Source organism: Sinocyclocheilus anshuiensis, unplaced genomic scaffold, assembly GCF_001515605.1.
Source record: "Sinocyclocheilus anshuiensis isolate Anshui unplaced genomic scaffold, SAMN03320099.WGS_v1.1 scaffold117, whole genome shotgun sequence".
Classification (NCBI taxonomy): Eukaryota; Metazoa; Chordata; class Actinopteri; order Cypriniformes; family Cyprinidae; genus Sinocyclocheilus; species Sinocyclocheilus anshuiensis.
The window spans coordinates 1,063,513-1,077,016 of NW_015536624.1; the positions used below are offsets into that span (position 1 = coordinate 1,063,513).

Consider the following 13,504-nt stretch of genomic DNA (forward strand, 5'->3'; position numbering starts at 1 on the left):
TCCTCCAGGCGGCGATTGTCGGCTCAAGACCGCAACCTCCGCGTTCAGATCTCAGCATGTTTTTGCCTTATTAAAGACATTTGTATGCTAGTGAATATAATCGTTTAAATCTATTAATGCCGCTGATTTAATACCTGACACTTAATTGGAAATTCGCCTGAGTAATCTTTGTAAAATTATTAAATACAACGCCGTTCCCGCTAATCACAAGCACAAGTGATTAGTTCACCTCGACCAGCGCTGAGTAAAGTAACAGATACCATGTGACAAGGTTATCCGTGTGATTCTTTAGCAGCAGTGTGCACAATAATTTATACATGAATAATGATACTGAAAAAAATTATAGCCACTGAGTTGGAAATACAGAGTGATGAGGTAAAACTGGAGAATTATTATTAATCCCCTATATACCTGACCAATCAGAATCAACTTTTTGATCGCTAAGCCACGCCCACGTTGCCCTATTTCAGTAGTGATGCAGTTGCTCTCGCTTCTTTTTCTATGGATTTGTTCAGCAAGGCTTCTGAACGGAGGAGACCGGAGATGGGACGGGCCACGGTGGGAGCGTGGGCGGCTTCGTGACGTGGGTGAAGGCCCACTGAGCCAACACCAAACACCAAAATTAATGCGCATGATTTTAGCCAAGGATATTCATAATCAGTAAACAAAACTATATTGGCATGGCATTACCGCAGCGTGTACTTACGGCACACAAATATGTATTAGGCATAACCACAATTAATAAGGTGAAGTAGCAGGGAAAATAAAAGGGACAAAGTTTTTTTTTTTAATAACATAAAATGTAATTAAAAATTAAATAAAGTCGTAATTACGCAAAAAGTAATAATAATTAAAATGTAAAAAATAGACGCATAAATTAAACATTTATAATTTGATAAATATTTTAAAGATAACCCTGTTGAAAAAACGAGCATATGCTGGTTAGGTATGTTTTGACGCTGGGATGCTGGTTTAAGCTGGTCTTTTGCTGGTTTATGCTGGTCCTTTGCTGGTTTAAACTGGTCATTTGTTGGTTTATGCTGTCCTTTACTGGTTTAAGCTGGTCATTTGCTGGTTTATGCTGGTCCTTTGCTGGTTTAAACTGGTCATTTGCTGGTTTATGCTGGTCCTTTGCTGGTTTAAACTGGTCATTTGCTGGTTTATGCTGGTCCTTTGCTGGTTTAAACTGGTCATTTGCTGGTTTATGCTGGTCCTTTGCTGGTTTAAACTGGTCATTTGCTGGTTTATGCTGGTCCTTTGCTGGTTTAAACTGGTCATTTGCTGGTTTATGCTGGTCCTTTGCTGGTTTAAACTGGTCATTTGCTGGTTTATGCTGGTCCTTTGCTGGTTTAAACTGGTCATTTGCTGGTTTATGCTGGTCCTTTGCTGGTTTAAACTGGTCATTTGCTGGTTTATGCTGGTCCTTTGCTGGTTTAAACTGGTCATTTGCTGGTTTATGCTGGTCCTTTGCTGGTTTAAACTGGTCATTTGCTGGTTTATGCTGGTCCTTTGCTGGTTTAAACTGGTCATTTGCTGGTTTATGCTGGTCCTTTGCTGGTTTAAACTGGTCATTTGCTGGTTTATGCTGGTCCTTTGCTGGTTTAAACTGGTCATTTGCTGGTTTATGCTGGTCCTTTGCTGGTTTAAACTGGTCATTTGCTGGTTTATGCTGGTCCTTTGCTGGTTTAAACTGGTCATTTGCTGGTTTATGCTGGTCCTTTGCTGGTTTAAACTGGTCATTTGCTGGTTTATGCTGGTCCTTTGCTGGTTTAAACTGGTCATTTGCTGGTTTATGCTGGTCCTTTGCTGGTTTAAACTGGTCATTTGCTGGTTTATGCTGGTCCTTTGCTGGTTTAAACTGGTCATTTGCTGGTTTATGCTGGTCCTTTGCTGGTTTAAACTGGTCATTTGCTGGTTTATGCTGGTCCTTTGCTGGTTTATGCTGGTCATGTGCTGGCAAAGGACCAGCATAAACCAGCAAAAGACCAGCTTAAACCAGCATCCCAGCGTCAAAACATACCTAACCAGCATATGCTGTTTTTTTCAACAGGGAATTGCATACATGATACTTGCACACTAAACGAAAAGAATCTAAATATTAAATAGTAATTTAATTGAATGATTAATGATGTAAACATTACATTTAATGTAAACATTAATATGAAATGCAATCCCTAAATAACAACGTAACAAAATCTTGAAATAAACATTCTGAGAGTTTAGAGATTAAAGAGCTGTTTTGACTGAAGAGTGTGTTCATTGATTATGTTTTGATTATATTGACTAATAAGATCATTTTATGGAGTCAAAAAATGTAAAAGATTGCTGTCAGAAAGTTTGCTTTTAGAAGCATTTCCATCCATGGCCTGTAGATGGAACGCTGTGCTAATATAAAAGATGCAGTTTTCTTATGATTATTAAATATAACTACCATGACATAGCCATTTATGGTTTATCATCATTGTATGTGGTGATTGACCTTCCAAGGTGATTTCAAAAACAGCATATACTTTAAAATAACACCGAAGCAAGTACATCACTTTTATTTCATGACTCACAGGCAATAAATCTAAGTCTGGAGGCATTGCTGCCTTAACCTCAAACGGAAGGCAGCAGTAGGAGGAGAACTTTAACGGTTCATAGTCATAGAGTAACACCTACTACACTTTGACAGAACCTCGGAGCAGATGCTGAGAGAGTTTACATCCACCAAAAATGATTCTCCATTGGACACTGCTGCTTACAGTTTTCATCCTGTTCGAAAATATCAAAGGCTGGAATTCTTCTTCAGGTCAGATATAAATCAGGATAAGTTTGGCCTCAACTCAAATTCATTGGTCACACTTTACAGTATTATTTCTGAAATGTATACAGTATTGTAATTGCATCTCTCTTAGTGTACAGCTTCACAACACTTGAATCATTATAACCACAGAAACTGTCACTGTGCCAGACGTGATTGAACTCCAGGCTTTGGACATGTGGAGACTGGAGGTGAAGTGGATGATGAATCAGAATGAAGAACAGAGAAATCAAACCTATGAAATACAAGTTGGACACACAACAAACATGGATATTGTCGACAGCGTGTGTAAAACACATCAGTCCTCAGCTCCTATCACATTATCACTTGATTTCTGTGCTTTGCACTAACTGTTTAGTCTGTCCACAGATGAATGTAAGCAGAGGATCACTGGAAGCAGTTCACACACTGGTTTGGACCTCACAGCTCCCGCTGAACTGTGTCAATCACTCTGTTAGAATAAGACTCATCTCCGGTGCTTCACCATCCAGCTCTTGGAGTTCATGGAAAACCATCTATGGTAGGATATTTCAAGTTCATTCCAAAAGTAGGCTACGTGATCAAGAACGAAGTTCTCCATGAAATAGTGGGGTTCAAAAGTTTAACTTGTCAAAAGTTTGGAAACATTATGATTTTTAAAAGTGTCATGCTCACCAAGGCTGCATTTATTTGATCAAAAATACAGCAAAACAGTATATTCTAATTTAATATATTTAAAATGCAAAGCTGAATTTACAGCATCATTACTTCAGCCTTCATTGTCACATGATCCTTAAGAAATCATTCTAATACACCGATTTTGCTGCTTAATCATTATTAGTGCTTAATTATTAATAATATTATTATCAGTGTTTTTGCTTCTTAGTATTTTGTGGAATCTTTTTTTTTTTCAGGACTGTGATGAATAGAAAAAGAACAGCATTTATTTCAAATAGAATAATTTGTAACATTCTAAATGTTTTCTGTCACTTTTGATGAATTTGTATTCATTTCTATTAAACACACACATACCCCAAACATTTGAGCATTTGGTTTCTGCACAAATATGGAGCAGCACAACAGTTTTCATCATTGCTAATAATCAGAAATGTTTCTTGAGCAGCAAATCGGCATATTAGAATGATTTCTGAAGGATCACGTGACACTGAAGACTGGAGTAATGATGCTGAAAATTCAGCTTTGATCAAAGGAATAAATTATATTTTAAAACAAACTCAAACAAAAAAAAAACAGTTGTTTTAAATTGTAATACTATTTCACAATATTACTGTTTTTACTGTATTTTTGAGCACATACATGTAGCTTTGGTGAGCAGAAGAGACTTCATTAGAAACATTTACATACAACACTTCACATAACTTCTTCTTTTCATCCATGATGTCCTGACTTTAAACACGCCTGTTGTGTGCCTCTCAACTGTCACTGATGAGTGTGCACTTCTGAGAGCATGTTGGTCAACCAGCCTCAGCAGTTAAACAACCACCAGGGCTGTCCAAACTCGGTCCTGGAGGGCCGCTGTCCTGCAAAGTTTAGCTCCAACCCTAATTAAACACACCTGAAGCAGCTAATCAAGCTTGCTGAAAATTCAGCTTTGATCACAGGAATAAATTATATTTTAAAACAAACTCAAACAAAAAAAAAAACAGTTGTTTTAAATTGTAATACTATTTCACAATATTACTGTTTTTACTGTATTTTTGAGCACATACATGTAGCTTTGGTGAGCAGAAGAGACTTCATTAGAAACATTTACATACAACACTTCACATAACTTCTTCTTTTCATCCATGATGTCCTGACTTTAAACACGCCTGTTGTGTGCCTCTCAACTGTCACTGATGAGTGTGCACTTCTGAGAGCATGTTGGTCAACCAGCCTCAGCAGTTAAACAACCACCAGGGCTGTCCAAACTCGGTCCTGGAGGGCCGCTGTCCTGCAAAGTTTAGCTCCAACCCTAATTAAACACACCTGAAGCAGCTAATCAAGCTCTTACTAGGCATAGAAACTTCCAGTCAGGTGTGTTGAGGCAAGTTGGAGCTAAACTCTGCAGGACACCGGCCCTCCACAACCCTGACCTAAACCATTGCAACAGCATAGAAAACATGCTTAAAAAACCTTAGCAATCACATAATAACGCCCGGAAAACCATCCACATGACAGTAGCATGGTGTTGATGATTTCACCTAAACCATTGCAACAGCATAGAAAACATGCTTAAAAAACCTTAGCAATCACATAATAACACCCGGAAAACCATCCACATGACAGTAGCATGGTGTTGATGATTTCTGCATTGTTTAAATGTATGGAGTGGTTGGATATTTATTCATATCAACTCATTTTCTTGTAGGGGAGATGAACTTGGCCCACAATGAAATCAAGATGTTTCCAGATGACCAGGTGCTTCAGGAAGGATCCACGGTGATGTTCTGCTGCATTTATCCCAAAGAGACACACATCACCTCTATGTTCTTCGACAACACTCCCTACAAAGTCATCAACGTAAGCCCACAGGTCAAAGCCATTCGAGTGGAAGACATCAAAGCCACAAATTCATTCGGTGTCAACTTCTACTGCGACAGGAATAGTGATGTAACGGCATATAACTTTGTCACCTGTGAGTATAAGTGTCCCATTGTCCAACACAATTCAAACGTCCCCATATAGGCAAGAATAGTATGTTTTTCATAAAACAGTTGATGAAAAAAAAAAAAGCTATACGATTGTCATGCAGCACCTTTGGAAGTTAAAAAAGTGATATAAAATCTCTCAACACCACTGCATTAGATAAATAAAAAAAAATCAAAGTGTTTTTTTTTTATTTTTAAGAAAGATTTTTCCACTGAATTAAAATATAAAGTACAAGTAACATGCAATGCAACAGTACATGCAATAGTAATACATTATAAACATTTTCTTCTAAGCATGATGGGAGATTTCTGATAAGAAATATCAATTTCTGCTAAACCTTTTTCAGTTCCTCCGGAGAAGCCATTAGATTTTAGATGCGAGACTGAAGACATGAGACACGCATACTGCTTGTGGAAAATACGCAGAGCACCTAACCTAGAAGGTGACCAGAGAAGGAAGTACACATTACTAATCAGGTTAGTCCGATTTTGGGCCTGTCCAAATACCCACACTTGCAGTTTTTGCACTTGACCACTTATATGACGTATTTCCTGTTTTTAGCCCAAGAGTTCAAGTGGGCTTGAAGACCACAAGTGTGTGTAAAACTTTTCATTACCTGATAGGACACATTTACAGTGTTGTAAAAATGCAAGTGTTTAAATGCTTTATTTTGATTTTTAATATTTTGCATTCTAAATGTCTGTTCAGTAGTCTATATAACAGATGACACAATTGAGTAATTGTGGTGCTTCTAATTAAGTGATTAGATTAGCATCTTTGCACTAATAAAATATGCAACACTTTACATTTTACTACCAAATTGTTTGCAATAGCCTATTGAATTATTATTAATTTTTAACTTGCACTGGAAAACATCTTGTGAGATCTCTGCAGAAAGTCTCACAATTTATTTCCAGAACATGATGCACGATGGGATACGCTTATCTTTGAATACCCCTCGGAAGCGGTATTCAAGATAGTGTGGATTAAAAAGCACTGCACTTTTAAGACTGGTACAGTCTTACACACTTACTTCCTGTTGCGTGCATGCACTCTCAAGTGGCCAAAATCACAAGTGTGGGTATTTAGGCCCTATTTCACCTAATAGCACATCTCTGTCTTGGTCAGGTTGTCTGATGATTTTTAGTGGAAATTAACCAATGGCATAATATTTTAAAATGTATCTGAAACACCTGCCTATGAACATACAAATAAGAAAAGAAATTCACTGCAATATGTTAATGTGAATATTAATCACTGCTCTTAAAGGGATAGTCCACCCAAAAATGAAAATTCTGTCATCATGTACTCACCCTCATATTGTTACAAACTGGCATTTTCTTCTGTAAAAGAAATTGTGAAGAACTTTGGGGTTCAAACAACACTGGACCCCATTGACTTTCATTTTAAAGTCAGAAAAAAAACATACATTTTTCAAAATAGCTTTATTTGGGGTTATAAGTAGGCCATAGAGGTTTGAAATGACAAGAGAGTAAATTAATGATGACAGAAAGTTGAATATAATAACATTTTCTCCTTATGTTCAGTGACTCCAAGTCTGTCGGCTGTGATGTGGAAGACACAGATCCTGGATCCTGCGGTTTTGATGTCATCCAACAGCAGATCTCCTACAACATCACATTACTTGTGACAAACAGTTTGGGGCAAGAGAGTGAGACCTACATATTCAATATCACAGACAGAGGTGAATATGAATCATTTTATGTGAAGATTACATTTGAAGGATCAGATTACTCAGTGATGTGGAATAGTTTAAAATCTGGGACAGATCATAAACAAAAGGTTGTAAGTTTGAAACCCCATATGAACTATCACCGTTGTACTACCCTAGATCAAGATGCTTTACCTCAGGGGGATGGTCCTTATAATAAGTGCACTGCAAGTTGCTTTAAATAATTGTGTCGTCCACAACATAACGGTGAATCAAAACTATGTGACAAAATGATGTAGTTACTAATCCATTTCACCTCAGTTTTTCCAGTCCCTGAGCATCTTGAAGTGACTGCAGGTGTGTTTGATTCATTGGTGATCTTGAAGCTGAATGGGAGTTTCAAAGGACTTCTGCTGATATGCCAGACTGAACTTGAACCAGGAGGGATAATACAGGTAAAGGAGTAGTCCACCAAAAATGGACCAACATTTTCTGAAAATGTACTCTCAATCAGGCCATCCAAGATGTAGATGTGTTTGTTTCTTCATGGGAACAGATTTGGAGAAATGTAGCATTACATCACTTGCTCACCAATGGATCCTCTGCAGTGAATGGGTGCCGTAAGAATGAGAGTCCAAACAGCTGATAAAAACATCACAATAATCCACACCACTCCAGTCCATCAATCAGTCTTGTGAAGTGAAAAGCTTTGTGTTTGTAATGAGCAAATCCATCATTAAGATGTTTTAACTTGGCTAAAACCTCAAGACCTCTATCCGTTAAATTGCTTCCTCCAGTGAAAAGGTCATCTAGTCTGAATAAGAAGAGAAATATGCACAGATCAAGCACCGTTTACATGACAAAACAGTCCAAAACAGTTCTAAACCAATATGTTGGTGGATGTTGATGTGAGAGGACAACAGAAAATGTATCACTGGGGGAAGTGTTATTATATTATTATGGATTATGGACTTGTATTTTAGCCAGAAGCGACAGTTTAAAGTTAAAACGCTTTGATGAAGGATTTGTTTCTTACAAACACACAGCTTGTTACGTCACGAGATGTTAATCGGTGGACTGGAGTGGTGTGGATTACTTGTGGATTATTGTGATGTTTTTATTTGGACTCTCGTTCTGACGGCACCCATTCAAATGTCTCTACAACTGTTTTGCTAAAGTAACAAACTTATCTACATCTTGAATGGCCTGAGGGTGGATCAATCTTCAGCAAAACCCTCTTCCTCTAAGGTGTTTTTCCTGTTGCACAACATCTTTTTGTATTTCCAAATAATGTGATGGCATCAGAAATACGACAAGAGGGAGTTTCATAAGCTTGATTAACCGTGTGAAAACTTGCCATATCAGATAAACAAAATGAACTTTACAGAAATGCTGAAGCACATCCTGTGTTCAAGTGTTGTTGTTGTCTTACAGGATTTAGATAAGAATGGATCTGACTCTATGCAGTATTATGCATTCAGACTACAGCACCTAAAGCCCAGCACGCTGTACTCCGTTAGGGGGTGCTGTGCAGTACAGGGGAACAACTGGGGCCGATGGACAACACAAAGACTATTCATCACAGGTAAGCAAAGAGTCATGGGAGTTCATATATATACAGTATGTATGTGTGCGTGTTTATTTATTTATAAACCACACAGCAACACACAATAAACACTAGAATTTTGCACAGCAAGAAAACGCAAACATACAATGACCTTGGAGCACAAAACCAGTCTTAAGTCGCTGGGGTATATTTGTAGCAATAGCCAACAATACATTGCATGGGTCAAAATTATCGATTTTTATATATATGCCAAAAATCATTAGGATATTAAGTAAAGATCATGTTCCATGAAGATATTTTGTAAAATTCCTACCGTAAATATATCAAAACTTCATTTTTGATTAGTAATATGCATTGCTAAGGACTTCGTTTGGACAACTTTAAAGGCGATTTCTCAATATTTAGATTTTTTTGCACCCTCAGATTCCAGATTTTGAAATAGTTGTATTTCGGCCAAATATTGTTCTATCCTAACAAACCATACATCAATGGGCTTATTTATTCAGCTTTCAGATGATTACAATATATTTCAATTAAAAAAAATTGACCGTTTTGAAAATAGCCAAAAATACATTGTATGGGTCAAAATTATCGATTTTTCTTTTATATATATGCCAAAAATCATTAGGATATTAAGTAAAGATCATGTTCCATGAAGATATTTTGTAAAATTCCTACCGTAAATATATCAAAACTTCATTTTTGATTAGTAATATGCATTGCTAAGGACTTCGTTTGGACAAGTTTAAAGGCGATTTCTCAATATTTAGATTTTTTTGCACCCTCAGATTCCAGATTTTGAAATAGTTGTATTTCGGCCAAATATTGTTCTATCCTAACAAACCATACATCAATGGGCTTATTTATTCAGCTTTCAGATGATTACAATATATTTCAATTAAAAAAAATTGACCGTTTTGAAAATGGTTTTGTGGTCCAGGCTCACATAGATATGTATTTATTTTTTTCTGCAGAGCCTCTAGTGACCATAGATCTGTGGAGACAAATCAGGGACCATCCCAATCGCACCGTCACACTGCTGTGGAAAACAGTAAGTTTATGTTTTTGACATTCATCAAACTTAAAATGTTCGCCATGCATAGTACTTTGTCATTTTTGGAACAGTAGGCACGTTTACATGGACACTTTTTGCTTTCATCGGAATTAATGAATTCTGATTGACGAATCCGAACGTAAGTGTTTACTTGAACGTTAATAAAGTGATCGGGTTGATATGCACGTTTATTTGTCACAAGCTTCTGATCGGATTTACTCTTTTGACATGCACACACTGCATGAATATACAGAGTTTCCCACTGTTGTCGCATACTGTTTTAAAAAGCACACTTGATATTTATCTACTTCGGGTCCCAATTAGGGGCCGACCAGCACCTGAACTGTTGTGTTGTGCTGTGCTGCTTACTTTATAAAGCAGTAAAAGTGCCCCTTCCTTCACCCAAAACCAGTTGTCTGTTGATGAGAGTCTTAAACAAGGACTGGTGGGACGTTGTCCTGCTCCACTTCACAGACGCTGAGTGAAAGGGGAGTTTTATAATGACGGGACTCATGACACTTTATTCACCAGGAAGAACAGCTCGTTCCGCGTGTCATACGTCATTACGCTATTTCTACGTCACTTTTCAGTTTCTCCAGTTTTCAATCCGATCAAGTGTTTACATGTCCTCTCGCTCGGATTACAAAAGGAATAAACCACCGATTACAATCCGATCGAAATTTTAGTCGGATCTGGCCAATTCAGTCCGATTGACATGGTGACTTTTTATTCTGATTGTGCTTCTAGTCCTATTACGATCGGGTTAGTAGGGTCCATGTAAACGCAGCTAGTGGTCCAGTTCTTTTTATTGACTTTATTTGGTTTTTGTTTGGCTAAGAAACATAATCAATGTGTTCATGTGTTACTGTGGTGGTTACAAACCTCAGCACTCTAGGGGGCCGTAGTCTTATTATTCAGGTAGCAGCTTTGATGTGCATTGAATTAATTGATTACAATTATATTGTTATGAATAATTTAATTATAATTTAATTATGAACAGATTGGATCAACAGATCAAATGGAATGTTTTGCCATGTTTAAACATAAACTGATTAAAAATCAGAGTAAATATTTTTGTGCTACCACAAATGAATCTCTGATTCAGTGTTATTTTGGTATTGTTTATCTACTATTATTGTATTTATTAATCATTTGAATTAGTTTTTACTTACGTTTTAGAAATTTTGTTATGTTCTTCAGTCATTTTATTTTATTTATTTATTTTATTGTTGGGCTTTTTAATATTTCTATTTTCAGTAGCTTTAATTTCAGTTTGAGTTATTTCAAATTAAAACTTTATTTTATTTTATTTTGCTTTATAAATTGCTAGGGCAACAAAGGTTTTTTTTTTTTTTTTAAGGTTTATAGTTTCATCTAATATTTATGTTTTATTCTAAATTATTTCAACTATTTCAATTAGTGAAAACTATTTTAAGTTGTATTTATCAATATCAACGCTGCTTTCATTTGAGAAGATCAGCATACAGATTCTGCTGCTGAATCAGCAAAAGTGCTCAATGCTTCTTTCACTCCAAACAGAAAAAAAAAATAGAATATATGCAAAATATATGTTATTAACCACTCGGCTTCAGAAACTATATTTTCAAGTTTAAAATATATTTAATGCAAACCTTTAAAATAAAAAATACATTAGAGAATGTACTGAAAGAGACAAGACAGTACATTTCAGAATTTAAAACACTTTCTGGGTAAACGTAAAATGCATTTTTTAAATATATTTTGTTGACAATATCAATTTATTTACTTATTTAAAAAAATTATATTATATATGTGTGGTACTTTTTTTGTATATTTTGAAATATATTAAAAATATATATATGAATTTTTTTATGAGAGAGGATAGCAACACAAACATTTGTATAAGCAGTCTGTGTTGACACGGTTCACTCTTCCTCAGGTCAGCAGTGACTCAGAGTCATATATTAAAGCCTACGAGGTGTGTGTGAGCTACAGAAACACAGAGAGGAGTGTGTGCATGAACGTCACACAGACACAGGTGGAACTAACCAGAGAGATCAATATGAGTGACATTACTGTGAGGGCCGTCATTCAGTCTGGCTTATCTGAACCAGCCCACATCACTATTCCTTCAGCTTATACAGGTGACAAAGCTCATACTCAACATTAAAGTGTGTTCTGTGCACTGTTTATGTTGTTCTGTTTAACATCAGATAACTTACTGTTGTTACTGATGCAGACAGCATGCTAAGCGAGAAGAGGATTATGGGTAATGAAAAGGGATTCCAGTTGACCTGGACAAGGGACTCGGCTGCCACGTGTGGTTACACCATAGAGTGGTGCATGCTGGGTATTGCGCTCCCCTGCAACTTACAGTGGAGAAAAGTCCCAGCTAATCAGACCTGCTTAAACCTGAATGCAGGTAGAAAGCTGTGTTTGTACATGATGCCATATCCTTACAATACAAGCACCATCAAAATAAAATTGTAACATTAATGTTTCTGGCTATGTGACAGCATTACATATAAAAGCTGTGTAGGCAGCATTTATGCTTTTTCATAATAACATTTCGCAGTGCGTGATGATTAGTGATAGCTTTCAAGCACAAAAAACTACATTGATTGGAATAACATTTTTTAGGTTTAACTTATTCATCTAATGTTTATATTTTATTCTATTTCATTTCAGTTGCATGTGTCCTTTACAGATAAGGCAATCTAAGAATGCATTGCAAGATGCTTACTGAAAGTTTTCAACTTCAGAAACCACATTTATATAAAACCAGATTTATATGTACTTTCAGTCATTTGTAATTTACTTGAGTATTATACAGTAGATAAGGATTTTAAAAAGTGTTTTTACTCACACTTTTTAGCTGATAAATACTTTATAGAGCTTGGTATAACTACACTGTAGAAAATGACAGTAAAACAGTAAAATAACAGTAAAAATGCTACGGTTAAAACCTGTTAACTGATTAATGATAATTTCCCTTACTATTTCATGTAACATTACAGTTTTTGCAAGTGAAAAAGCATGTCATCTTATAATTGACATGTTATATTTGTTAACATTATCAATTAATTAATCTTTTTACTGTAAATTTATGTTCAATCCATAAAACCTACATTGTTGCCACTGTAAAGTTCTGGCAATCACAGCTGCCATTTTTTATACCATCAAATGTGCTTTTTAAAGTGTGTATATAAATATATTATATATCTCCATGATTTTTCCAGGTCTAGAAATCACACTTAAATTAAATACACAATTAAATCTAGGCTACCTTGTATATCCAGGTTATTCAAGAGAGTGAGAATCCTGGTTCTTCAAAGAAAAAAAGGTTGTTGAGATAAAAATAAGAAATATTTTTGTTGCTGTGGCTTATTTTAATGCTTTGTCTTATTTTCCTATAAGTTATCTTAAGACTTGTTCAAAATCAATGTAAAACTACATTTTTACAGGGGATTTTAAAGCAGGAGTTCAATACGCATTTGAAATCTACGGGTCTAGCGCGGAGGGACACAGACGTCATGAGAAACAGATCGGATACTTAAAAGAACAGAGTAAGAGTGCACACACACACTTTACATGCCACATTACAGCAGAACACAAAACAGGTGTCAATCCACATTATTTTTAATATGTCATCCACTTCCAGTCATTTTACCTGTTCAAAAACAGTATGCTATGCTGCTTTATACTGCAGACTCTTATTTGTTATCATATTACTTTAAAGGGGTCATATGATGTTGCTAAAAAAGAACATTGTTTTGTGTATTTGGTGTAATGAAATGT

At 36.0% G+C, this 13,504-nt stretch overlaps 1 protein-coding gene across 2 annotated transcripts in view; it reads left to right on the plus strand.

The window, feature by feature from the left end:
• Nucleotides 1-2,689: 2,689 nt before the first annotated feature.
• osmr (oncostatin M receptor) overlaps nucleotides 2,690-13,504 on the plus strand; it is a 16,860-nt gene continuing 6,045 nt past the window's right edge. The window contains exons 1-12 of one of the 2 annotated variants that reach the window (XM_016507076.1): nucleotides 2,690-2,791; nucleotides 2,936-3,087; nucleotides 3,173-3,323; nucleotides 5,154-5,420; nucleotides 5,781-5,910; nucleotides 6,982-7,139; nucleotides 7,428-7,561; nucleotides 8,541-8,691; nucleotides 9,648-9,724; nucleotides 11,646-11,850; nucleotides 11,946-12,128; nucleotides 13,171-13,272. In XM_016507076.1, the coding sequence (XP_016362562.1) occupies nucleotides 2,716-2,791; nucleotides 2,936-3,087; nucleotides 3,173-3,323; nucleotides 5,154-5,420; nucleotides 5,781-5,910; nucleotides 6,982-7,139; nucleotides 7,428-7,561; nucleotides 8,541-8,691; nucleotides 9,648-9,724; nucleotides 11,646-11,850; nucleotides 11,946-12,128; nucleotides 13,171-13,272 (1,786 nt within the window). In that variant the 5' untranslated portion in view covers nucleotides 2,690-2,715. Of the gene's footprint in view, nucleotides 2,792-2,935; nucleotides 3,088-3,172; nucleotides 3,324-4,992; nucleotides 5,107-5,153; nucleotides 5,421-5,780; nucleotides 5,911-6,981; nucleotides 7,140-7,427; nucleotides 7,562-8,540; nucleotides 8,692-9,647; nucleotides 9,725-11,645; nucleotides 11,851-11,945; nucleotides 12,129-13,170; nucleotides 13,273-13,504 lie in introns of those variants that run through there. The other variant, XM_016507081.1, reaches the window with a different exon arrangement.